The sequence below is a fragment of the Gobius niger genome (genome assembly GCF_951799975.1).
Source record: "Gobius niger genome assembly, chromosome: 15".
Taxonomy (NCBI): Eukaryota; Metazoa; Chordata; class Actinopteri; order Gobiiformes; family Gobiidae; genus Gobius; species Gobius niger.
Window position 1 is genome coordinate 20,907,514 of NC_136866.1, and position 26,677 is coordinate 20,934,190.

The following is a 26,677-nucleotide window of genomic DNA, read 5'->3' on the forward strand; positions in this document are numbered from 1 at the left end:
AGCCTGTTCTATGGGGCAAACGCAACGAGAAGAAAGCCATCAGTGTGATCACATGTCTAATCATACTGACTTTTCTGTCATGCCGTCTGGCCTTTGTCTGTCACTTGAGGAGCCTTATCTCGGGGCATCCCCAGGTTCTGTTGTGTCATGTTCATGCTGTGGTGAGGGCTTGCTCGAGGTTAAGTGCCCATACAAATGCAAAGACATACCAATGGACAGTTGTTTGGACAGTAACTTCGACTTACAGATGGACCACACATATTACGACCAGGTGCAGCACCAGCTCTATGTGACCAAAAGGGAGTATGTGGACTTTGTTGTGTGGACTACTGATTCGCAGATCAGCCGCGTGTATCCAGACACAGACTGGCAAACCCGTGTTCCACCCCAGTTAAAGGCTTTTTGGATGCAGCATAGAGTTTAGTTCCCTTACCAAGACAGCAGCCGACACTGACCAAGCTGATGACAACATCACCTTTCACTGCATGTGTGGGGAGGAAGACAGTGGTGATATGGTTGTCTGTGACAATGCACAGTGTCAGTACCAGTGGTTCCACAGGAGATGTGTCATTTTGGTTCTTATGTTAATTCCAGAGTTGATTTGCTTATGTTTCTTCAATACTTTCTGATTGTATGCCAGATGTTGTATGGAAAATATATATATGTCAACATGAACAGTATTTATTTAAGAAAAAAAAGAAAGAAAAGTAGCTGATACAAAATTTAATTGATAGCATACATACAGTTTAATAAAGTTTTCCAGTTGAAAAAAAGTTCATATACAGATAGAATAAACTGTGATTTATCATGCTGCAAGTCAAGTTGGTCAAGATGGCACATCCTTTGAGGAGTTTGTCTGCACTAGTGAGATGCACTTCCTCAACCTCATCCTTCATTGACTTGATGAAGAGAATAGGCAACACTGCCTGCAGAATAGTAAATCTGTTTTTCAACAACCCAATCACCCTTTCAGTGTGAATTCTAACAGAAGATAACTTCGTACAATTATGAACTTCTTCACTGGGTAATTGATTGAGACCCTTTTAGAAAGAAGGGATGATCAGTTCAACTCCAAGGCAGCCCCCATGATAAATCCACAGTCTGCTAATAGTGGGTTGCAGGCAATCAAAATCCTGCGTGTTTCTTGTATAGGGAGTAACATTGAGCATGGGCTTTGACAGGTCCTGGAGTTTCAATGTAAAATTCTGAACAGTCTATTATAGCTGTGTGACGCCTGTACATAACTTTGAAGTGTGGTGGTATCACCTGGTATATACGTTCACGGTCAGGCCATGCAATCAGGAAATCGAGTGTTGAGGTAATGATATCTATCCATTTCCAGAAATATGGTGGAGGGATGATTCATTCCAGCCTGGTTTGCAAGATGCTCAAACTTAGGCCCATGCTTCAATTTGACAAGAATTAGAAAAAACTGATCTCTATATGGGATTTTAGACACACCTTTGTTGTTGGCAGTATCAAGAAGCAGATTGAAGGTTGTCTCTGACCATTACTGTGTGTTTTTTAATGTCACCGGTTTGATACAGCGAAAGTCCTCGGCAAAAACTGTGAGGAAATGTAATTTTACCCCTGAAGTGGCTGCAAAATGTATTGATGCTTTACAACAAATTCCTCCTGTGATTATACCTGCTAACTGTGATTTTATTGTTGACAATTTTAACAGTAAACTGCTCCTCACCCTTGATACAGTTGCACCATTCAAACTTAAAAATATTCATCCTAAACCCCTTCCCACCTGGAGAAACGAGGAGCTAAAGCAACTCAAGAGAAATTGCAGGAAGGCCGAGAGGAGATGGAGGAAAAGCAAAATAACAATACATTTTCAAATATTCTGTGCTCAACAAAAGATCTACAATACGAAACACAGAAACATTCTTTTTCACAACAGTCAATCATCAATCATAAAAATGACCCAAAAGTGTTATTCTCAACAATAGAAAATGTTTTAGCCCCTGATTTAAACAAAACTCCTTTTAACCCCACAGATGCTCTCTGTGAGGCGTTTGCAGACCACTTCAGGTGTTTGCACCTCCGAATGGAAGCCGCGAACTTGGACATTGCAAAATGATGTGTAGACAGCCCCTCCTAATCAAGACAGTTTCAATCGGCTTGTTGCACAATGTGGCTATGCTAGTTCCTCTGAGCTGAAGCTGTGGGCGCTAGTACTTCCTGTTCGTATTAATTTCCATTAAGATTAGCTTAGACCAGTGAGTTTCTGGTAGAAATATTTCCATACGAGCGATCGCGATGTCGTCACATCCGTTGGCCGTGGTAGGCATTTTACATTTTCATATTTGATAAACATTTTATTAAAATCCTATAATCAGCAAAAACAATGTCCATAAACAGGGCATTGCTTCTCTTGCGTTGTAACAGATCTATCATTTTATAAAACTGAGTTAGAGGCCTGGATGCATCAGCTGCCTACCAAACATCCGGCGAAAATAGCGGAAGTAAACAATAACAGCGATCGCTCGTATTGAGGAGACGTTTATGTTTATAAGGATCAGTGAGTTTGTCTTGAAGCTAAAGGCTAATTTAGCCTCTTAACTCCGGCCTGAACCGAGAGGATCTTTTTCCTCACGTCATCAGATTTTTTTTCCATCATTTTTTTGTTGGTTATTCAACTCATTTTTGTTGCTTTTTTGTCACATTTTTTTTATCACATTTTTTTGTCACATTTTCTATCACATTTTTGTCATTTTTTTTCAATTTTTTTCAAATTTTTGCCATTATTTTTGTCACATTTTTGTAATTTTTCTGTCATTTTTTGTCAATTTTTTGTCAATTTCTTGTGACATTGTTTTGACATTTTTGCAACTTTTTCATCCATTTTTCGTCACTTTTTTGTCCATTTTTTCTCACTTTTTTGTCACATTTTCATCATTGTTTTCGTCTCAGTTTTGTTGCTATTTTCACAGCTTTTTTCCAGAAGCTTTTGTATTGGGGTAAAGCCAAACTGGAGAAAATGTGCTCGGTTCAGGTGGGAGTTAAGGGGTTAATGCATTACACAATTTGAAATAGTGCCTTTTTATGTATTTTTTTTTATTTATAGCATGTTAGCCTTTAGCTTCAAAACAAACTATTAATCCTTTATGATCACAGGTGTCTCCCCTGAACTCGTTACATCATGATTTGAACACAGTAAATGATCATCGACCGGGAACTCAGCACCCACATCATAATCTGTAGACAATGTGATTATTATTCCAGGAAAAGAATACAGACAGGAAGTACTGGCGCTCACAACTTCGGGTCAAAGGAACTAGCATAGCCGTTCTGTGCAACAAGCCAATTCTGGGTATTCAAGTTGACACAGACAACGATTCAACGTAATCAATGATTAATTGTTGTATTTTCTTTGTTGCCAGTCTATTATCCAGTAAATCTCTTATAAAGAAAAATAATTTTAAAACAACTTTTTTTTTTTTTTTTAAACGTCGATTTCCCAACCTCAGAAACAGGCATACTATTTTTGCAACACTAAACCCAAGCCAGAAGTAGAATGGCGTTTCATATTAAAGGCAATGAAAGGTAAAGAAATTAAATAATTTTCCATGAATGCCTTTAATATTTTTGACTCCACACAACCAAATTCTAGGCGCACGTTATTTCCTGGATGCCGGGCTCCTAAACTACACGTCGCGCTGTGATTGGCTAAGCTGCGCCGTTGCTTAGTGATAGCCAATGAGCGGGGGCCACGGGAGCCTTTCCCGGACAGTACACATCAGGCAGCGGCTGCAGCCGACACAACGCGTTTGTCTGCGGCTGAGAGAGGCTCCTGCTCTGACTACAGCGAACAACATGACGCTTATCATCGGTAAGTCACTGCTTTGACTCTATTCTTACAGATCATACTTTTAAAATCGCATTAGAAGCGCTGTGTTTCATGGCATTTTCCATGTTAGCTTAAATGCTACGTTTTGGGAAGGCCCTGTTTATCTTTGTTTCATTCCTTGTGTCCAAAATCAGGCTATAATTCAAGATTTGACCCAGTATGGCAAAGGTTTTTCAGATACTTTTAAGTCGCCACTTAAAGATTTTATCCCTCACAACTTTATATATTATTTGTGAAGTTGTTTTGAAGCAATATTTCAATCCAATGTAACATCAGCTTATGATAAGTAATGTTTTGTATATAATGTATCAAATGTATCAAATATATTATTGATTCATTAATTCGATGTAGATTTGTCAAGCATTCAGCAATTCAGGAATTCAAGGTTTCTCTGGTTAGAGAGATTAGAGAAATGTACCAATACTTTAACAATACTTTAGGTTTACTCATGTAAAGGTCAACAGTAGCCATCCAGTATGGCCTGGTACTTTTTCCAATAAGAAGATATAGATATTTTACAATATTAGGTCCGTGACCAACCATCTGTCTCCAAGGCCAAGAAATGTGTGCAAAATGAGGACTAATTGGAAAGTCGGGAGAAATTGTGGCAAAATTAAGGCAATACTGTGTAAAAACAGGGAAAAATGGGGCGGGAAATGGGAAAAATACTGGTAATAAAAGCAAAAATTAGGGAAACAAATTGGGGAAAATGAAAAAAGAAAAGAAAATGGGTCAAAAATAAGAGTAATATGTGTAAACTAAAATTTGGGAAATGGGACAAACATTGGGGAAGAATAAAAAAAAATTGGGGGGGGGAAAAATGGTACCCACCCCTACTGAGAATATTAAGACTAATGGTAAAAACAGTATAACACTAGAAGTGTATGTTTTAGCAGTGACCTAGGCCTAATCAAAACCGGTATTTAAAGGAATAGGCCACCGTTTTTACATACTAAGATATGTTCTTACCTCACTTTAGACGTGTTAATATATCCCCGTCTGGTCTTTGTCTGCGCGCTCTGTCACGCAAACGGAGCACATACGCAGCCTCTCCCACATGTCACATAGCTCCAAAAAAGCTCACGATAGAAGCTACCAAGCTCTTCCACGTGTTCCCTATTTAAATAAAGTTACGTGAGGTGTTTTCATGCGAAGTATATTTACACAGAAATGTAACATGTCGATTTTATAAGCAAATAAAAAGGGGGACTATATTGTGAGGCGTAATGATACGAGGAGCACAGCGTCCGCGTAGTAACTCCTAAAGACTTCCCCCGCTCACTTCCGTCAATAACCTTTAGGAGTTACTGCGCGGACGTTTTACTCCTCGTATCATTACGCCTCACAATATAGTCCCCCTTTTTATTTGCTTATAAAATCGACATGCTACATTTCTGGGTAAATATACTTCGCATGAAAACACTTCACGTAACTTTATTTAAATAGGGAACATGTGGAAGAGCTTGGTAGCTTCTATCGTGAGCTTTTTTGGAGCTATATGACATGTGGGAGAGGCTGCGTATGTGCTCCGTTTGCCTGGCAGAGCGCACGGACAAAGACCAGACGGGGATATATTAACACGTCTAAACTGAGGTAAGAACATATCTTAGTATGTAAAAACGGTGGCCTATTCCTTTAAGACCTTTCCAATTATTGCAAGGAAAAGAAAAGAAAAAGTACCTTTGTCTTTACAATAAGGTTCAAAAAGCAATAAACTTTCCTTTTTCATACAAGCCTTTGTCTCTTGACACTTCCACAATCATATTACTCCAGTAGACGACTTCCGTGCTCCTTCTGCTCCTCCATCTCCATTTGTTGTTGTGTTTGGTGTGTGCTGTAGGATTACTGGGCTGCTCCCTGCTCCTGTCGGCCCAGGCCCTGTACTCCTCCAGTGATGATGTGATCGAACTAACTCCCTCCAACTTTAACAAAGAGGTGCTCCAGAGCGACAGTCTGTGGCTTGTGGAGTTCTACGCTCCCTGGTGAGTATCCAGATTTTAAAACGTGGCTTGGCTCTTAGATTATTACTATTCGGCATTTTTAGAAAGTGTGTGTGACTGAATTCGACAGGTGCGGTCACTGTAAGAGCCTGACTCCAGAGTGGAAGAAAGCCGCCACAGCCCTCAAGGTACATCTATGTTCTAATCAGGGTTTCTGAACTGTGCCTTAAATGTCTTTAAAAAACATTACATTGGATTCAAACTTGCAACATAACAACATAATTGCTCAAGCATATAAATTGTGTAAGTTCATCGAAAATACCTAAAATGATAGTCTAAAACATTCAGTTGCAGTTTTGGCTGAAATTGACCATTTGTTTTTGTCAAAATGTTTGTTGAAATGTTATGTATGTAATTATGTGCTGATTTTTCCTCAGTTTGTTGCTTTAAAATATACCTCAGCAGGTCTTATCTGAAAAGCTGACTTGTCTTCTATCTAATTAGTTTAATTTCTGCACGAAATTAAACTAATTAATTTCTGATGACCATCAAGTGGTCATCAGAAATGACCACTTGATGTTAGGGTTACTTATAGGGTGCACTCAAAGTGACTCAGTCTCTGCCTCCCAAAGGGGCCCAAAGCTGGTCCACAGTAATACATAAGAAAAACTTTCAGTTTTCCATTTAAAAGTAATGTTACCTTAAGGTGCAGATGAGGTCAAAAGCCCAGGTTGGACTATGTGAACGTTGTGCTGCTATTCCTCATTTGAAAGCTAAGAACCTCCAGAGATCAGTCACTAGACTAATTAGGACACCCTTTTCCAAACTTTCCAATTGTTCTTGGTAAAGCTATTATTAGATTTGATCATGTTGAATGTTGCAGTGTATGAACTTTGTTTATCATGCATACTCAGCCCTGTGCTCTGGCTTCGCTATTGTTTATATCCGCTGTGTTTGGTGCAAGCAAGTGGGACAGGAGCAGGTGTGATGTGGCACTAAACTCACCTCATCTGGCCTGATTCTACCAGTGTTTATTTCGTCTACTCAAATATTTTGTCATCATTTCAGTGTTTTAAAATTAGACTAAAATTAAATGTCTAAAATCACAAGTGATATTTAGTCTGGGGACCACCAATTAATTTTCTCGTAGGAGAGGTGTGGTTTACGATCGCCCATAGTCAGTTTATTGGGCGCTACGAATGTCTATCATGCGTCTGTACGTAGCCATAGCCAATCGTATCATCGTATGAGATGACGTATGACATACCCGCTGTAAACATTTGAGCTAAACTATTTAGAAGAAGGTCTAAAGCTTGATCGAAAAATACCCTTGCGTCTGCTGCTGTCATGTTGGATCCGTGACTAAACTTTTTCATTTTTATCCGTAAGATCCATGGTAAATAAACTACAAGCTTCCGTATATCGAATAGCGCGTCATCGTCTTGCCGTCCCTCCTCGTTCTGTGATTGGTTCCCAAATCCATGCGAACATTTCGGCCATGGTCCCCAGGCTGCTGTGCAGACCTAGCTAAAGCCAGTTTGGAAATGCACACAAAGCCCCTGTTAGTGCCAGTGCAGCCTCTAGTCGTTTAAAACCACACCCGCTCTCTGACCCTTCACATGAGTTAAGTAGATGCACGTTTCAGTTGGGACTCTGACTGAGACCACGTTGAGCGCAGCGGTAGCGCAGCGGTTAGTGCTCTCGCTTCACAGCTAGAAGGTCCGGGTTCGATTCCCACCAAGGACGGGGCCTTTCTGTGTGGAGTTTGCATGTTCTCCCCGTGTCTGCGTAGGTTTCCTCCGGGCACTCCGGTTTCCCCTACCACTAAAAACATGCACAATAGGCCAGGATGAATGATGTGTGTGAGTGAATGTATGGTGGTGGTCAGAGGGTCCGTTGGCGCAGACGTGTGTAGTCGCGAAAGCGCCTCTGACAGTCTCCCCCAGGGGAAACTGAAGCTACAAACGTAGCTTTCCACCACTGAGTATGGAGTGAATGTACAATTGTCTCATGTAAAGCGCTTTGTGACTATATGTCTGTGAAAGGCGCTATATAAATAAAGATCTTCTTCTTCTTCAATGAGGCGGACCGCCGACATTTACCACATTTAGACTCTTTCTTTCGCTGTTTTTTTTTTAAGCTGAAGCTACTTGTTACCTAAGCTTTGACTTGGGTTGTTGTGCTTTCTTTTTATTATTTTTTTATTTTTTTTTATTTTTTTAACCATCCTCCTTAAATATAATGAAAACGTGGTTCCCGAGTAATTGAGCTCAAACTTCTGCACAAACAGAATGCCTGTATAGTTTTGATAACCAACTGCAAAACAGATTTGGTTTCTGTTGTGATGCAGAAATGTATAACATGGATGAACAGATGGTAAAGTTGCTGTTCTCTGCTGTGTGCTCTCCAGGGCGTGGTGAAGGTGGGCGCAGTGGACGCAGACCAGCACAAGTCTCTGGGAGGACAGTACGGCATCAGAGGCTTCCCCACCATCAAACTGTTCGGAGCCAACAAGAACAAGCCCGACGATTACCAGGGTAACGCCGCTACAGCCGCGAGAACTGTCAGGAGCTTACTTTCACCATCGTTTGTGCCGACATCATGCTCCTGCTGATATCTTTGTTAACAAGCAATGACTGGAGTGGGATTTTTAAAACATAAATCAAAGCCACCTACAGAGGGCGCTTTAACCTCACTGTCTGTGCTCTTTTCCATGCTGGTTTCTGCTGAGCATTAAGTTTCATTAAAACTCATGAGATAAATGTTGCCAATATCAAGACCTTAAAAAAGCATGTTGAAAGTTGAATTGTCTTTGGAAATAATAGCATTGCTCGACTTTTGCTCCATAATTTCATCAAAAAAGGTCAAACCCAACATTTGTTTGTGTTTTGCAGGTGGTCGCACCAGTCAGGCCATAGTAGACGGAGCTCTGAACGCCCTCAAATCTCTGGTCAAAGACCGACTGAGCGGGAAGTCTGGAGGCTCCAGTTATAGCAAACAGGTGAGGTCTACAACTGTAACATGCCTTTCAGATTGTCATGTGGCCAACAGGTGATCAAGTATAAACTGTGTTTTGTTGTAGAGCGGAGGAGGCAGCACTCAGGATGTGGTGGAGCTCACGGATGACAACTTTGATAAACTGGTCCTGGGTGGAGATGACGTCTGGATGGTGGAGTTCTTCGCTCCCTGGTGTGGGCACTGCAAGAGGTACGTCCACTACAACAGCCTGGCTTAGACCAGACCAGAGTAGTCCAAACGATATCACTGATGGCCACAGTGAAACATACACCAGGCCCAGGGACAGACTGATGGTCTCTGCTGTGAATCAAGCAAAGAGTTGCATTTCACAGACTTTTGTTCAGGTTTAAGCCTTACAGTCAAGGAAATGTTTGAGGCGCTACAAACACTAGTCTGGTCTAATGTCTTTGATTCTCGCGTGTTTGGATCATTCTGCATATTAGTTATATCTTAAGAGCTGGAGACGTGCTGATGCCATGAGCTCTCTTTGATTTTAATTAAATTTTTCGCTCAAATGATTATGCTGTGCAGCTCTACTCGTCTCAGGTTTTTTTTGGTTTATTTTTGTGAGCTAAAAAGTAGAGCTATTACATTTACTTATTATTTTCCAAACAAATGCTTTATTTTGGCTTATTCAAAAATATTTAACAAATCGAATCAAACAATAAGAGTTGTTGTGGCTTTGTCATTGCATTGAACTGTTTCAAGGCTAAGTCACTGAGGCCAGCTCTTATCAGTGAGGTTATAGAATGAATTATCAAACTGTGTTCAAAGTGAACTCATTTTATTAAGTTCAAGTAGTGCAAGTGATATTTCAGTGTTTCTTTCTATGGAGACTAGTCAAACATGACTAATAATATGTAAGCAGATGTTGATGTTGCCTGGGTTGTGTCCAGCCTGGAACCCGAGTGGGCGGCCGCAGCCTCCTCAGTGAAGGAGCAGACCAAAGGCAGGGTGAAGCTCGGAGCTGTGGACGCCACGGTGCACCAGGTCCTGGCCAGCAGATACGGAGTGAGTACCAACCTGTGGGAGCTAATGCTACTGATGGGACTCATACATGCAAATTTGCCGTTTTGACCTCGGAAAAAAACATTCACGTGAATCGTGTAGATCTGCAATAAAAAAAAACAGGGGGCTGAAGCTGTAAAAGTTGACTGGCGCTTTATGCCAAGGGTTAATGACCTCCGTCAAGCCAACACTTCTTCGATGTTGGCGCTGTAGGCTAAAGCGTGTGCCACCGCTCTGTCAGGATGGACACTTTGTTGACGGAGAGCAGGGAGTCGGCGCCAGGCTCTTTGAAGTAATGTTTGCAACGACTCGTCCTCACACTGTACATTGTAACTCATTGTTCCAAATTACAAAAACAATTGGTAGGGCTGCCAATATATTTTACGTTAAACACATGACAAGTGTGCAGTGTACCCGATATGAAATTCTTAAGTCACTACACTCATTACAGTAACTATACTAAAATAATCAGTTTAATCAAGCTAAAGCAAAACTCTCATTTTAAAGGATTTATATTGTTAGATTAATACAATTGCTCAAGACATTTGTCTTAAATTGGAAATCTTAAGGCCTCTTCATACTCCACAAGACGCGAGAACTTAGTTCTTGAGGCAAAAAGAACGAGAACAAAGTTCGTCTGGGCTCTGACATTTCATTCTCCACAAGACGTGTCGCTGCCGAACTGCCACGCCCCCTTTTTCCGCAGCCAAAACAAACAAGGAATGACCGAAATAAAACAAGCCATTTGACTTCAAACTATTATAAAATGTATGTCACAATATTGCAAACATTTTGAAGATTGACCTCGTGTTTAGCCACATCTCCCGCTGGTTTATTATGTTAGAAAACGTTAGCGTTAACGTTAAAAGTGTACCTCCGTGTCACTCGGTAAAATCCTGTTGTTTGACGTCTGTGTAGCTCTCAGTACAGGTTTTGTCTATCCAAGAACCTTCACTGAACATGTTGGTGACGTTTAGTTTAGTTTATTTGAGCAACAGATGCATACAGGTATAGTATACATATAACATACAGAATTTTTCACAACATAAGAGGTATTAGTGCTGCTCAAAGGGAGTAGGAAGAAGTTAGTTATAACTTATAAGGCCCAGTGTTTCCCAGTGTTTGATGAAGGGGTCTAAGATGTACAAGCTTGGTATTCCTCTGTCCACGAGCCTGAACCACTTTTTTCTTTATCACTCGCCTCTTTAACGCAAGTAGCGCCAGGCTCTTCTGTCTCCCGATTTCCGCACCGGTGTTAGGACGTAAACATTGGATTCTCGCTTCCCGCTTCCGCCAAAATAACCCCGTCCACTAAAAATCCAGCCAATCACAGCCAGAGTTCTCGCAGCCCTGCCGAAATAGTTCTGCTGAGGTGATGCGTCAGCAAGACCTGCCGAACAGGAGCAAGAACAAAATTACGTCATTTTGTTCTCGCAGCTCTGGGTGTCTTGTGGAGTATGAATAAGCCTTTACTCAACTCGATGTATTTTTATTTATTGATACAATTGCTTGGAGCAGCCGTTTAAACTCATACAATTGTTTTGTCTTAACCATCCTTATATTGATTAAAATTGTAATGTATTAATTGAGACAATGTATTTTTTCTCCTCCAAGTTATACTTTCTAATTGAGACAATTTCCCCACATTCATTTAAAGTCAACTGACATGCTCTTAAATGGGAAAATGAACCCCCATAAAATCATATAAACTTTAACAAGTATATATTGTACTTTTGCCAAATAAATAAAAGCTGTACAATAATTAGTCGTGATATACAGTATTTTGATTTGTTTTCATTGCGATGAGTACTATATCAAGGACTGAGTACTGTATACTTCTATCAAAGTACAGTAACATATGGTATCTCAATAATGGTATCATGCACATTATATTCACTGAAAGTTGTGGAGCTTTGATCAAGTCCAAAAGTGGCCTTGAATTCTTTCAGAAGAGGGCAACACTTAACACTTACTGATAAACACACAGAGAAAAAGGAACACAAATTGGCATAGAAAATAAAACGTTTTTTGATACCGCCCCCTACCGAAAGCTTTTTGGTCGGCACCACATAAGTACCGTTTAACCCAGCCCTATATTTAACTTTTTTCACACACACAGTGAACCCAGTCTTGGTTTTAAAGCAATTCTAATCGCAAAATGAATTACAATATTAAAAAGGCTCTACAGTCAGGATAAAGTATTTCCCGGAGTTCTAAATCATTCTGTGTTTTGTGTCTTTTTTTTTTGTATTATGTAGATCCGAGGCTTCCCCACCATCAAGATCTTCCGTAAAGGAGATGATGCAGAGGACTACCAGGGGGGGCGCTCTCGAGGCGACATCATCAACGCGGCTCTGGACCTGTTCTCCGACAACGCTCCGGCCCCTGAACTTGCTGAGGTCAGCTCCTCTCAAAATACATCTTCTTTCACTTTAAATGAACCTACTATTGTATTACTATAAAACCTAATCTAGATGTCATGGGGTTACCGTATTTTCCGGACTAGAAGTCACACCTTTTTCACAGTTTGGCTGGGAAGGGGTGCAGTTACGCCTCTATCCCCAGGTAGGGGGGGGGAGGGAATTTAGATATATTTCTTAAAATAAATATGCTTTTTTTTTTTCCCCCTGCCCTTTTGTTCAGGACGATTCTCTTTTTGAGTGACAAATCAATGTGATGTTTGCAGCACATTTCTGATGGTTTACATAAACACTCTTCATCATCATATTCATCACCATGCAGCGTTTGATTCAGTGAAATGAACAGTAATGACCAGGTGAGTTTGTTTGTTTCAGATCGTGAACGAAGAGGCCCTGAAGAAGACGTGTGAGGACAGTCAGCTGTGTGTGATCGCAGTGCTGCCTCACATCTTGGACACAGGTACAGTTTCACTCACTCCTTCAGATCCTCATGATCTTATGCTCGACTGTGGGGGAAAAAAACAGTTATCCTGACAAACACAGATGAAACATGAGGCGAATGGGACTAATTTACTCCAGTCAATGATTTCTAATTCAAGGTAGCTGCGGGGTCTGAAATCATGAGGAATCAAATTTGAGCATGCCAAATTCAAGGCCTTAAAATCATTAAATTGAAGAACAAAGATTCATTTTTTTTTATTGCAGGGGTCTCATACTTTCTTTCATTCTCGTGCTAAAATGAGTTGCAGAATATTTTTTGTCTTTAAATATGCTTTAAGATAGGGGTGCCCAAGCTTTTTTGACCCACGATCTACTTTTCAAGTTCTTAACCTCCCGAGATCTAACCAGTTCAGTGTCAACATCGCAAACCTGCCCACATCATTTACATCCTGCAGTAACTAACCTTACAACAAGTTTTCTTATCGTCACACAACCACTAGACATCAAGTCATAAACCCTTGGCTCAAACACATGCAGACAAACTCCTCTCACAGTTTCCAGTTTGCTGTGTAGCACAAATACACACACACACCAATCTGCATGGTGGGCCATATCTGTCCTTAATATAAACCAAACTGAAAATAAACCAGATACAATAAATTCACAAATAAATGTTCTTTTCATTTTACAGCAATAGAGGATTTTCTGGAATATGAAAAGAACTCCTAGTAGTTGTTTTTAAATAGTTGTATCATCAGTAAAACAGAGCTGTGCGTATCTTCATTTCTGCGCTCAGCGGGGAAAAGTGGGCGGGGCAGGCGCAGCAGACCGGTGCTGTAGCGCCTCTGAGTCCACACAAGTTTGATAAAACACTGCCCAGAATAAGCTGCTCTGCGGAATGCCACGACTATGCGCAAATGGTCACAGTGGTGCACTGATTTCAGAGTTTTCTTGATTTCACGTTAGTATTGTGATCGCAAAATCCCGTCATTTCTCTTTCCCTACACCCCTTGTGGTTGACTTGGGATCAGTCTGCGGTCGACCAGTAGACCGTGATCGACTGGTTGGCCCCTCTGATTCACTTAAACATTATCTTAAAGCAATGTCATGTACTGGAGCTTTTTAAAGTTGCTCCCGGTGGCTGAGCTTAGAATGGAGCCTGTTTAGTCCTAATTTAGTCCTGGTTCTGTCCAGGACATGGTTAGACTTGAAGTCCCAGCTCTACTGACGTGATTTACCCTGGTTTAATATTCTGGATCAATGCCCACTCTTTCTAAATGACTTCATCCAATCAATCTGGGCTTAAGTTGCTTAAAATAAATTCCAAAAACTTTCCAACTACCTTACTCTTGGTCTCTTTTTGAGCCAAATGAACCTTTATCTGTTTCTTCTAACAATCCCTGACAAGCAGTTCAGAGAATGGACGAGATAGGAAAATATAAAGAATTTAGGGAGGATGTTCATCTTGATTGCCTGTATTCTGTTGCCAAAACCAATGGGGGCCAGGCTCACTGTTCAATCATTGTTTTGTTTATAATAAGGGATTAGGTTTAATGATTTTGAAATATTTTGAAACGACCCATGTTCCAAACTAAAATGAGGTGTGTTTTGTGTGCTCCAGGGGCCTCTGGGAGAAACTCCTATCTGGACGTAATGAGGAACATGGCTGAGAAGTACAAGAAGAAGATGTGGGGGTAAGAGCGACTCACTTTCAACTTTTCACCCAAATCTCTAAGTGTCTTTTTGTCAATTAGAGATTTCTCACAATGGGATTAGTAACCGTAATCATATGCCTTATGTAAAGGTCCACAGTAGCTGCAGCCCTCATGGTTAGTGTTTATTTTGACAACATATTTTAATTTACTTTTAGTCTTAGTCTTTTAACAAAAAATGTAATTTGATTTTAGTTGAGATTGAGTAAAACATTTCTCTTCAATTTTAGTCTAGTTTTAGTAGGCTAAAATTGCATGTAAATTAAAATTTAAGACCAAAATTAAATGAAGATCCTCTGCTTCATGGAGCTTCTCCCACATGGACATGGACCTGGAATTTAAATGATATGAGCCTTTTTCCAGACTTTCAGTGGAAGTTTGGATAATTGTAGTTGCTGCTTTTCCTTTTTTTTAATTCTTATTTTAGTCGACGAAAATATCTACATTTTAGTCATAGTTTTAGTCTCATGAAAAACGTTTACTTTAGTTTTAGTCAATATTATGACTAAATATTTTAGTTGACAAAATGAACAAAGCTGTACAGTTGTATTGGCCATAACCTTGGCTCTTCAGTGCCTCTACTGAGATAATATGACCTAATGTTATCGTGACTTCACTTGATTCGCTACCACTGTCCCCCACAGAGTGCACTGGACGGTCCCTCCAGGATTTTGCGATGTTGCGATCGCAACTATTAACGCAACATCAAGAAAACTCCGCAAAATCTGTTCGGAGATGCAACTTTCCCGCAACTATTCCAATAATCTGCAACTTATGTGCAACTTAAGGGAGTTTCTGATCATTTAAATATATTTTCGCGTATATGCCCATTGCCCAGCGCCTCAGACTGAAGGACTTTTACATCTGCTACACCTCCTCTCACTGGCCTGAGCCTGAAGCTCCGCCTCCTCTCACTCACCTGGGCCTTTACAGCGTGAGCCGCTGTGTGATCCTGCCGCGCTCTGTCCAAGTTGCTTCTCTGCTACTGGATCTTTATTTGGCGATATAGGCTTTATCTGACAGTTAAACGCTGCGTGTGCGTTTGGACGCTGCTGTCCCCCGTGATGCAGTCAGCGGTGTTTGTGTGAGGGGCTTTTACTGCGTGAGCTTTAGGAGTCACAGTTCTGTTGAACCTGAGCCGAAGCTCAATGTGAAATAAACAGACATTCGTCCTTTGGTCTGTTCTCCTCGGATTCTCATTCATGGCTCTATCTTATCAGATTTGTGTGGAGTCAGACCCTGCGCTCACAGCCTGTTAGCCCCGCCCACTTTCTGTAGCCGAGCGGAGGAGACGAGAGGGGAGGGGCGCACATGGTTCTGTTTTTTTTTTTTTTATGATTCAATTATCTAAAATAACAGATATTTTAAGTCTTTTATTATTCCCCAGTCTCTTTGGTTAAAACTGATGTAAAATACAAAGAAAAGTTAAATTTTATATAAAAATATATTGTTTTAAGCAGAAAAAAATCGCAACTTTTAGAAAAATGGCCCCCAAAATCAGGCATTTTACACCGCAACCATCACAAAATATGCCCGCAAAATCCTGGAGGGACTGACAGGAGGTGATAGTCAGTACAGTTTCTCCTGCAACTTGTCCTGTAACTTTTATTTGTGTGCAGCTGGCTGTGGACAGAGGCTGGGGCTCAGATGGAGCTGGAGTCCGCTCTTGGCATTGGGGGCTTCGGGTACCCAGCCATGGCTGCCATCAACACCAGGAAGATGAAGTTCGCTCTGCTGAGAGGCTCCTTCAGCGAGACGGGCATCCACGAATTCCTGCGGTACGTGGCTGTATGACTCTCTGGATATGAAGTAGGGTTGTGCTGTGCAAAGCTGTGCGTTTTCAATGTGAGAAATTTTCCATAGGACTTAATGGGAATAACATAACTGAAGGCGGCTTCTTTACAGACATATAAACTGAAGCATAGACACTGGATCTGATTTCACTGCAATATCTATCACAGCAGAGATGAACAGTGTCTGACAGTTTGAAGACGGTGTTTTAGGTTGTGGCCGACTCAAAGAAGAGCTTTTGGAAATAAAATAATAGACTCCCATCGTACATATATTCATCATTGTTATACAGTGGTGCAGTTTCACAATATTAAATAGTTTTGAAAGTCTGTTCTGTTTAATGCAGCACTGTGTTAGACACAGGCCCAGCCCTATCCTCTGGTTGGTCAGTCTCTGTCATGATCGGAGTGAGTGACAGGTGAATTTAATCAATGTGATAAAAACAATCATGATATAAAACCAGCGCTGATTAGAAGAAGAATGTACTGGTGAATTTTGGGCCCCTTTGCGACCCTGATGTGAAGTGGATGCTGGTGGTGTTGCAGGGAGCTGTCCGTCGGTCGCGGGTCAACAGCCACTCTGGGAGGAGGCAACATGCCCAAGATTCACTCTGCGGAGCCCTGGGACGGGAAAGACGGCCAGGTTGGTGCACTTTTGACTGCTCATATCAATGTTTCTTTTTTCCTAGTATTGGAAAAAAAAACTTGTCCTTCAGTTTACTTTAAATTCAGACAATTGTGAAAAAAATCATGAACGTGCAGGCTAGTTTTTTCTTTCTGTGAAAGTGACCCTGAAGGTTGTGAAATGTGCTCCTAAACCTGTCCCTGAGAAGAATCGGGATGTTAGAAAGGTGTCAGAAGCTTTACTTGCTCCCTCTTTGATTGTTTCATCATGAAGTGTTTTTCATGAATACTCTGCGTGTCTTCAGCTGTTAACTATGAGACAGATCTGAAAACCTTTTTATTTATACTTTGAGTTTTGAAGAGTTTTGCGTTAAGTTGCCTTACTGAAAATGGTTGAAGTGCACTGTAAGGTACTAACTAACTTAAACTAACTGTGCCTAAGGGCCAAATCTCCAACTCACTTCAGGGCTTACTGACTTGATTTATCAGGCTGAAAATTACAGTCAGAGGTAGGTTGAAGGGGACCAAGTGTGTTATTCAAGTCAGATTAAAAAGCCTGTCACCACTATTGCCGCCCACTGGAGAACTCTGCTTTCCGCGCATTTTTGGAAGAAATTGCCTTTCAGGGACGTCTATGGCCAATAATGCACTGCACGTGTTTTTGTAGCCGAATTCGTCTTGGAGTGCCTCTCCGCGTGCATTCGCAAGGCTCGCTTCAGTTGGCTCCCTGTTTATCAGACGAGCGCGCTCTCGTGCGTGTACACTGCAGCCGAGAAGGCGCGCAGCTGAGCGCCTCAGCCCGCAGCTGCTTCCGCTCCTAAACTCAAAAATGCGCTCCAAGTGCATTTTTCTCGTCCACGGCTCGTGGTGCGAAGACGATTTCTGGCCGAAAATGTATAAAACACATTATTACTAAATAAATAAAAGATTGTCCTGCATTGTATGATTATTTATATGAGTGTATACAAGTGTAAGATTATTTTTATGATTTTTATTTTTATTATGATTATTATTATTATTATTATTACCACCACTATAGTAGTAGTATTGGGTGCTATTGGGTGCTTGAGGACCTTGTCATTTTTCCACATCAAGACTTTCCCTCAAGTCACTCTGCTGCTCTTTTTTTGGGGGCCTCGCCACTTTTTCCAAAAGGAAAGCAGTGAAGGTGGATGACATCAAGTTGATTGTTGAACTGAATGCATGTCTTGGCCTCAAATAAACAGGTGGAGTTGACAGCGTGGCGCTTCTCGCCTGCAGTGTACATGTACGCGCTCGGCCGCTCAGGGCGCTCGGCTCTGAAAGGCGCGTGTGGTGTATTAATGGCGTAACAGTCCCTGAATGTATCTCACACGTAGCCTTGCTATTGCATGACTCCTCTGAAACTAGAAAAATAACAGCCACACGGATGCTGTAGCTCGTGTTAATGGCTTATTTATAACTTTAGACATGTTGTTTAGTGATCAATACACTCTGACCATAGCTCTGAGGGCCTGAAAGAACAGGTGTAATTTTACTGAGAGTAGATTACACACAGGTGGCCTCTATTTAACCGTTTGGCCAAGGTGTGAACATTCTGCCGTCATTAGGAATGTTAAAGGCAATTTAATGCACTCAGAAAAATGCAGTATGAATACTTATGCACGCCCCACTTTTCACTTTTCTATTTTTTGAATAATGACAGAATCATGTATCATTTAGCTTTCACTTCACAGTTGTCGGTTACTTGTGTGTGAACGTTCAGTAAAAAAACCAAAAGAAAATCTTTTTGTTTAGGGTTGCAAACATGACAAAATGTGTAAAAGTTCAAGGTGTATGAATACTTTCAAGAAGCACTTTACATTTGTCACAGCGACTCGCGCTCCTCCCGGGTGATCTTGCCCTTTTGGTCTTTACCCAGATCTCATGACCATAGGTGAGGGTAGGAACGTCTGGGGGCAAAGCTCTCGATTTGCCCCCAGACTGTACTTTAGCACATGGTTCTCCTTATTAATTACCTAAATAATGTCCTTGAGCTACTTCTACTTGGACCGTACTTAACAGGCCTAAGTCCGAGTACAGTGAGATTTCTTCCTGTTGCATATTGCGCAATTTTGTGTCCGGTATCCACACTAGGGGTATGACAATATACTGTTTGGACAAAATGGGCAACTTTAGAAACAATTTTCTTTGATGCAATGTTTGCAAATCTTAAAAATGAAAATGTGCACTGATGGTTTTTTTTATTCTGTGTTTTTGACATAAAAATCTGTATTTGTGCATTAAAATTTGAATTAAAAAGCATTAAATTGGACTTGCTTCTGCCTTTCTAAACTGTGTCTAATGCTGGTCTCCTTTCCCCAGCTCCCAGAGGAGGAGGAGTATGACCTCAGTGACGTGGACCTGGACGAAGACTTGGGCAAAGACGAGTTATGAGCCCAAACCTGGACTTGATCTGGACTTGAGCAGGTCTGGGTCTCTGGGCCTTCTCTCTCCTGTGGACGAATGGGAGGCCGGGACCTGCCGTTACTGAAATAACACTCTTCGGAGCTCGCACCACAAATGGGATTCTACCCATTTTTCAACTGGGTTTGTGCATCAAATTTCAAATGCTGCGTTGGCCCTGAAAGACTTTTACTAATGAAGCTCAACCATGACCCCTCAAAACCCAAAAGTACAGTTCCCTCAGATTTTATTCTCCAAGACTAAACTCTCAGTTCCTCATGACGATAAAACATACTATTTAAGTGAAACATTTAAGGCGAGACATGGCAGTTGAAAACATGCTGAGATTTTTAGCTAGTTTTCTCGTTTTGATGTCATAATAAAAAAGAGCCGGAGATTTCTAGGAAGTAACTAGGATTTCTAGGAAGTAACTACATCACGCTGGTTTCCCCACACATTCATTTCATTCACAAATACTGACACATTAGGTATCCACGTGCAGAACCAAAGGAGACTGTGTGTGTATGTATCTATCTAGCTCTTTCCATATAGATATATTAGTAGTTCATTCAAAAACTCAACCATCCAAAAAAATATCTTTAACTCATAGGGCTGGGACGAATTGTAATAATGGAATAGTAATGTGTTTCCTATATGTTATGTGTAAATTAAATAGAAATCTGTGTGATATTGATCAAAACAAAGCACAAATGGCATTTCTTAACTTTTCTTTTTAGCATTTTAAAGTCTGGTTCGCTTGTTAAAACCCCATCAAACTGTGTTGAACACAAAGCCCGCGGGCTGGATCCGGCCCGTGACTTGAAGAGCATGTATTCTTGAATGCAAAAAAAAGAAAGGTGTCTAGCCCATTCCTGTGCAGAGTTATGACTTTTTAAAGAAATAACCAGAATGCTCACTCCAGCCACTAGGGGGCAGCTGAAAAAAATCCACACGTGTCCAACAGAGGGCACTGAAATAAGAGATCAGGATAAAACAACACATTAGAGCCACATAGTAGATGGTCAGTCTTATATGTGGCCCACAACCCAAAATGAGTTTGACCCCCTATTTAAACAAATCGACACCAAATCTGGATGTAACATAACTGTCTTAGAGACAAAATATATACAAAGGTTTTTGACTTTGAGTAACAAAAGTATTTTGACACATTCATTTCCGATATTCACATATCACAACAAATACACATAGCAGAACGATGTATTGTCCCAGCCCTAGTAACTGGTATATGACTATATAGAACCACACATTTAAACCTGGCTCTATCCATTTAGATTTTGTTGTTGAAGTGAAGGCAATTTTTTTAAATCGTTTTATGCCTAAAATGTCTTGACAAAATGACAGAAAACTTGCTGAACATTACTTGCATGAATATAACAAAATAGTGTATTTCAGCAATTTCAAATTGATATCAGTACATTTAATTCCTTGCCAATTCACCATCAGCGTCTCGCCTTAACAGAACAGTCACTGCAAACTGCTTCCAGAGCTTTTTGGTTAATAAAGTCATCTGTTTACAAAGCTATTGTCAGTACGATGCCGTCGTAGCTTGGCCTTTGCCTTTAAATTCTTAATGTCTCAATAAATATTTAGTAAAAGTGAATATGTGTTTCAGCTCCACACAAGGCACACATTCAGAGGCAGCATTGTAGGATTCACTTTGACTCACTCACAGCACAAACGCCAAATAAAAGGATTGCGTTGGGATTTAGCGCCAATTTTTCCACATGCATTCTTTAGACCTCCCACTTTCTTACAATGTGCAGCCCTGTTTCAAACGGCTAAGGTGGTCCCTAAATGTTCCCTCAGCTCCTGCTTCTGTCGCTAACACTGTACCAATGGGACTCTTTCTCCTTTTCCTGAATCTGCTCCGTCAAAGTCCGAGTGAAGCGGAAATCACGTTTGGACGGACTCTTCTTGTGTAAATTTTTCATACACGACTTTTATTTCGATTGTGTGAACAACAATGACATGTTTGATACAAAAATAAAGAATAAAAACAGCCATTTTCAGCAAGTCCTTTTTTCTTTTTATAAGACAGTCAGAAAGGGCATCGAGCGCATGCAAATACTTAGCATCTGTTCAGAACAAGGGCTACTGTTAGAGCTTAACAACAGAAACGACTTTACTGAAAGCCTCACTGCGGAACATTTTGCCCAATAAAAGGAACAGAATACGAACTATTGGAGAGAAAAATAAAAACATGAATCTTTTTCCCAAGGTTTCAATGAAATGTGCTAAATTTAAGGCCTTAAATACTATTATCTGGCCTCATGGGCCATCACCTACAGCACTGTAGATAAGACCAGTGCTCAGTCTCAACGACCACACATGACAGTTGGATGACTGTTGAAACGTCTTCATTGATACATCGAATCAAAACTACAAGTCCAGTTAAAATTGTAAAAACTTTGAATTTGATTCCAACAGGAATTGGGAAAATTATGACATTGACCAACGTTTTTTTTTTAAATTTTTTACAATTTTTGTACGGTTAAATTTGTTTTGTCCCATTGTCCCAAGCGCTTTGTGATTTTATCTGTGAAAGGTGTTATATAGATAAAGTTTCTTCTTTTTCTTCCTGTGCCAAAATCAAGGCCTTAAATAGCATTAAATGGTATTCACACTGGCATTAGATCTAAATTTTATTTGAAAATGATGATAGTCAACCATTTGTACTGTAGCTACAAGTTCATCGAAGATCCCAACATTGTGGTCTAAAACATGTTCAACTGCAGTTTTGGCTGAAATTGACCATATTTAACACATTGAGTGCCATAAAAACTGTTTTTGCGTTTTTTTTTCTTTTTTATTATGACACTAGACACTCTAATACACTTCATGTGTGATTTTGGAAGCTCTTTGATGAACAGAACTGAAATAAATGACGATCAACAACTTGTGAAAAGTCACAATCTGGACATTTCATCTGGGCATTTAATCCAGTGTTTCCCACACAGACTCATTTGTGGCCACAGAATCAACACCTGCCCCAGATCTGACTTATGTTATTAAACGTTTTTCACCTACAGAGAGCTTAGAGTCTCGGCTTTCAATCGAGCCATAGCATGTGTCCACAGCTATAACATGCTGTGTTGCTACAAATATGAAAAATGGTTTGGATTGGTGGCACTCTACAGCTAAATCCCCAAAACAGTCCATCCATCCATCCATCCATTTTCTTCCGCTTTATCCGGGGCCGGGTCGCGGGGGCAGCAGTCTCAGCAGAGATGCCCAAACTTCCCGATCCACACACACTTCCTCCAGCTGTTCTGGGGGGACCCCGAGGCGACACCAGGCCAGCTCGGAGACATAGTCCCACCACCGTGTCCTGGGTCTTCCACGAGGCCTTGTCCCACTAGGACATGCCTGGAACACCTCCCGCGGGAGGCGACCAGGAGGCATCCGAAACAGATGCCCGAGCCACCTCAGCTGGCTCCTTTCGACGTGGAGGAGCAGCGACTCTACTCCGAGCTCCTCCCGGGTAGCTGAGCTCCTCACCCGATCTCGGAGGGTGCGCCCAGCCACCCTGCGAAGGAAACTCATTTCGGCCGCTTGTATTCGCGATCTTGTCCTTTCGGTCATTACCCAAATCTCATGACCATAGGTGAGGGTGGGAACGTAGATCGATCGGTAAATCGAGAGCTTTGCCCTCCGACTCAGCTCCCTCTTCACCACGACAGACCGATACAGCGACCGCATCACTGCTGACGCTGCACCGATCCGTCTGTCGATCTCACGCTCCATCCGTCCCTCACTCGTGAACAAGACCCCGAGATACTTGAACTCCTCCACTTGAGGTAAGGACTCCCCACCGACCTGGAGAGGGGAAACCACCTTTTTCCGGTGGAGGACCATGGCCTCGGATTTGGAGGTGCTGATCCTCATCCCGGCCGCTACACACTCGGCTGCAAACCGCCCCAGTGCGTGCTGAAGGTCCCGGTTTGTTGAAGCCAACAGAACAACATCATCTGCAAACAGCAGAGATGAGACTCTGAGGCTCCCAAACCGGACACCCTCCGGCCCCTGGCTGCGCCGAGAAATTCTGTCCATAAAAGTAATGAACAGAACCGGTGACAAAGGGCAGCCCTGGCGGAGACCAACACGCACCGGGAACAGGTCTGACTTACTGCCGGCAATGCGAACCAAGCTCCTGCTGCGGTCATACAGGGAACGGACAGCCCTTAGCAGAGGGCCCCGGACCCCATACTCCCGGAGCACCCCCCACAGGGCACCACGAGGGACGCGGTCGAACGCTTTCTCCAAGTCCACAAAACACATGTGGACTGGTTGGGCGAACTCCCACGAACCCTCGAGCACCCGACGGAGGGTATAGAGCTGGTCCAGTGTGCCACGACCAGGACGAAAACCGCATTGTTCCTCCTGAATCCGAGGTTCAACTATCGGCCGGATCCTCCTCTCCAGCACCCTGGAGTAGACCTTACCGGGGAGGCTAAGGAGGGTGATTCCTCTGTAATTGGAACACACCCTCCGATCCCCCTTCTTAAAGAGAGGGACCACCACCCCGGTCTGCCAATCCAGGGGCACTGTCCCCGACCGCCACGCGATGTTGCAGAGACGTGTCAGCCAAGACAGTCCTACAACATCCAGAGACTTAAGGTACTCAGGGCGAATCTCATCCACCCCCGGAGCCTTGCCACCGAGGAGCTTTCTCACCACCTCGGTGACTTCAGCCCCGGTGATGGGCGAGCCCACCTCCAAGTCCCCAGCCTCTGCTTCCTCATCGGAAGACGTGACGGCGGGGTTGAGGAGGTCCTCGAAGTACTCCTTCCACCGTCCGACGACATCCCCAGTCGAGGTCAGCAGCCCCCCACCCGCACTGTACACAGTGTTGGTGAAGCACTGCTTCCCCCTCCTGAGGCGCCGGATGGTTTGCCAGAATTTCTTCGAGGCCGACCGATAGTCTTCCTCCATGGCCTCCCCGAACTCCTCCCAGACACGAGTTTTTGCCTCTGCGACCCCCAAAACAGTGCGGCACTCAATGTGTTAATATATATCTATATTTTTTAAAAGTGTTCAGTAGCAAGAGCAAATAATAAGCTCCAATTTGCATTTCCATTAATGAAATATGAGCCGTCATATCGGTGAGCAGATGATGCTCTGAATAAGTCGTCCTCCTTTAAGATTTTTACATATGAGTTTGAACACAATTCTGTTATATCATGTTTAGTTTAGCTCCATTTATCCAGAAAGTTCAGATTGATCCCTAACATAAATAATAGGGACCTAAAATATGCAAATAATGAGAGATTAATAAATGACAAATAAAAACAACTCATGTTTGTGGCAACCCTGTCCGTCAGAACGACGGAGAGAAATCACTGGTGGATTCTCTCCACCAGCCGCTGGCTGCCCTGCTTTTTGACCACGAACGTGGGGGCTGCCATTGCTGTAGTACCTCCATATCGCCACTAGGCCCCCATTGAAAAGCATTGGAGTTTAGACACCTTAAAAACAACTTTAACGCCTGGTTTCAATGTTTTCAAACCTAGACTAGGATGGATATTCCTCCTGAGATAACGCTGGGTTAATATCAATATATGAAACCAGGCTGGTTTTCATAATATGAATTTTTGAAATCTCGTACTTAATGAGGCTCGGACTGTTAGCATTGGAGCAGCGCGAGCTACACGTCACGCAAGGGCCGAGTCTACGGTGAAAATCCCGCCCATATGTCCTTTTTAGGAACATGCTTGGTCAGAGCTGGGGAGGGGGAGTCTGTAAATCCTCCATGAATTCCCCCACGGCCGTGGTCATTATCGTAAGCGGGGAGGAGTGAGCATAAGACGTCCATTCTGAAATCGCTGGTGTGCTTGTCTTTAGGAATCCGCATTAGCTGCTCTTGTGACGTGGCAACATACTGTACACCCTGGAATGTTCCGCACTGTGGCTTTAAAATCAAAACATTACAAAGAAGTGTCATTGAGCTTCTCAGTGTAGCATGCACAGAGTGGTAATACTTCATATTCAGTCCCAGTCGTCCAGTCAGTGTGAAGGATATGGCACATGCGCTCCGTTACTCGCCCGACATGAGACATCTGGTTACATCGGATCTAATGTGTAAGTGCATATTACACTAGCCTGGCCTTAGCCATCCGTAAACTCCGGTCAATTACCATTTCCCTACATGTACATCTGGGTCTGATCTCAGTGGCTGCGTTACATCGGTTGACTTTCTACCTACCATTCAGCGAGTGGGGGAGGCGGGGCTTGTAGGTGACGTCAAGCATTTGCGCCGCATTTGCTGGTTGTAGTTTGGCAATGGTGGCGGATACAAAAGTAAAGGAAGCTCTTCAATCCGATCTCGCTCGGCTCCCAAATATCCAGAAATTAAAATTGAAGCCTTGGAATGTGCAAGAGTTATGATAGCTACTTCACTCACTCGGGCGCATTACATACCAAACGCTAGCAAAAAATCACATCCAATCGTTTCAAAGGAGTTCTCCCCTCCCACCTGATAACGGAGCTCAATTGTGAAGGTCCAGACCCTTGTACGACCCTTTTGCTAAAACATAGCTCAAGTAGTTTTGGAGTAATTGTAGAAAGTTTTTCCCCTCTCACTGCTTCAAACATGACCATATATGGGAGATTCCACCTGTACCTATGGAACTTAACCTCTATCTTCCACTTCCTGTCATTAGCTTGAAAATTCTAATAAAATAACTTCAATTAATTGCTGATAATTATTCCTTACAACAGATGTTATCCATCTAAATAAGTAATATTCTCAAAAGCATTAACCCCTTTACCCCTGAATTTGATTCCAATTATATAAAACAAATATATTATCAGTCTTTTTGCTTTCAAGCTGATGCTAAATCAAGTGGAGTCTTGTGGTATGTCGTGAATTAGCGACATTCGGTGTTAAGGGGTTAAAACCTGTCATATGCACTTTAAAGGAGTATCCACCAGTCCGCCTCTGAATGCAGCAAAATTGACGCTCTCTACCTCCTCCCGGTCCGTCCTGATCCGCCCACTGCCTCTGCCCCGGGCCTCTCCGCCACTGCAGCTCCACGAGAGGCATCAGAATACATTATGTCTGTTGAATGTCTGTTGACTCTACATCTCTCTAAATCAGATATGGTTAGTCAGTACTCAAGGAATACTTTGGAGTTATTTGTTTGATGGCTACATTTTACTTCCACTTTTGTAAAATAATTGTTTAAGTAACTTTGCTTACTGAATTTTCCAAATACCATGGACTGGAATGGGTTGATTAAGTTGAGGAAAAGACCTAGTTCAGTTGAACCTTCTGGAGCTCCTACTTTGGCAATTCCATCCACCTGTGGCCCTGTGTAAAAAAACGGTGGACTTTGGCAGTGAAAACTTGGTGAGACGGGGGTCACTGTGGCGTGTCTCCGGGATGTAAAGGTGGTAGGTGGCGTGGAGCGGTAAAGGGGCG

The 26,677-nt window shown here is 42.1% G+C and overlaps 1 protein-coding gene across 1 annotated transcript; it reads left to right on the forward strand.

The window, feature by feature from the left end:
• The first annotated feature begins 3,693 nt into the window (after positions 1–3,693).
• On the forward strand, positions 3,694–19,327 carry pdia6 (protein disulfide isomerase family A, member 6). The gene is made up of 13 exons (XM_079572762.1): positions 3,694–3,841; positions 5,700–5,841; positions 5,930–5,987; positions 8,210–8,336; positions 8,694–8,800; positions 8,882–9,006; positions 9,714–9,828; positions 12,084–12,224; positions 12,621–12,705; positions 14,308–14,380; positions 16,018–16,176; positions 16,735–16,831; positions 19,156–19,327. The coding sequence occupies exons 1-13, from the start codon at positions 3,709–3,711 to the stop codon at positions 19,225–19,227; spliced, it is 1,434 nt and encodes a 477-aa protein (XP_079428888.1). The 5' UTR covers positions 3,694–3,708; the 3' UTR covers positions 19,228–19,327.
• The last annotated feature ends 7,350 nt before the right edge of the window (positions 19,328–26,677 follow it).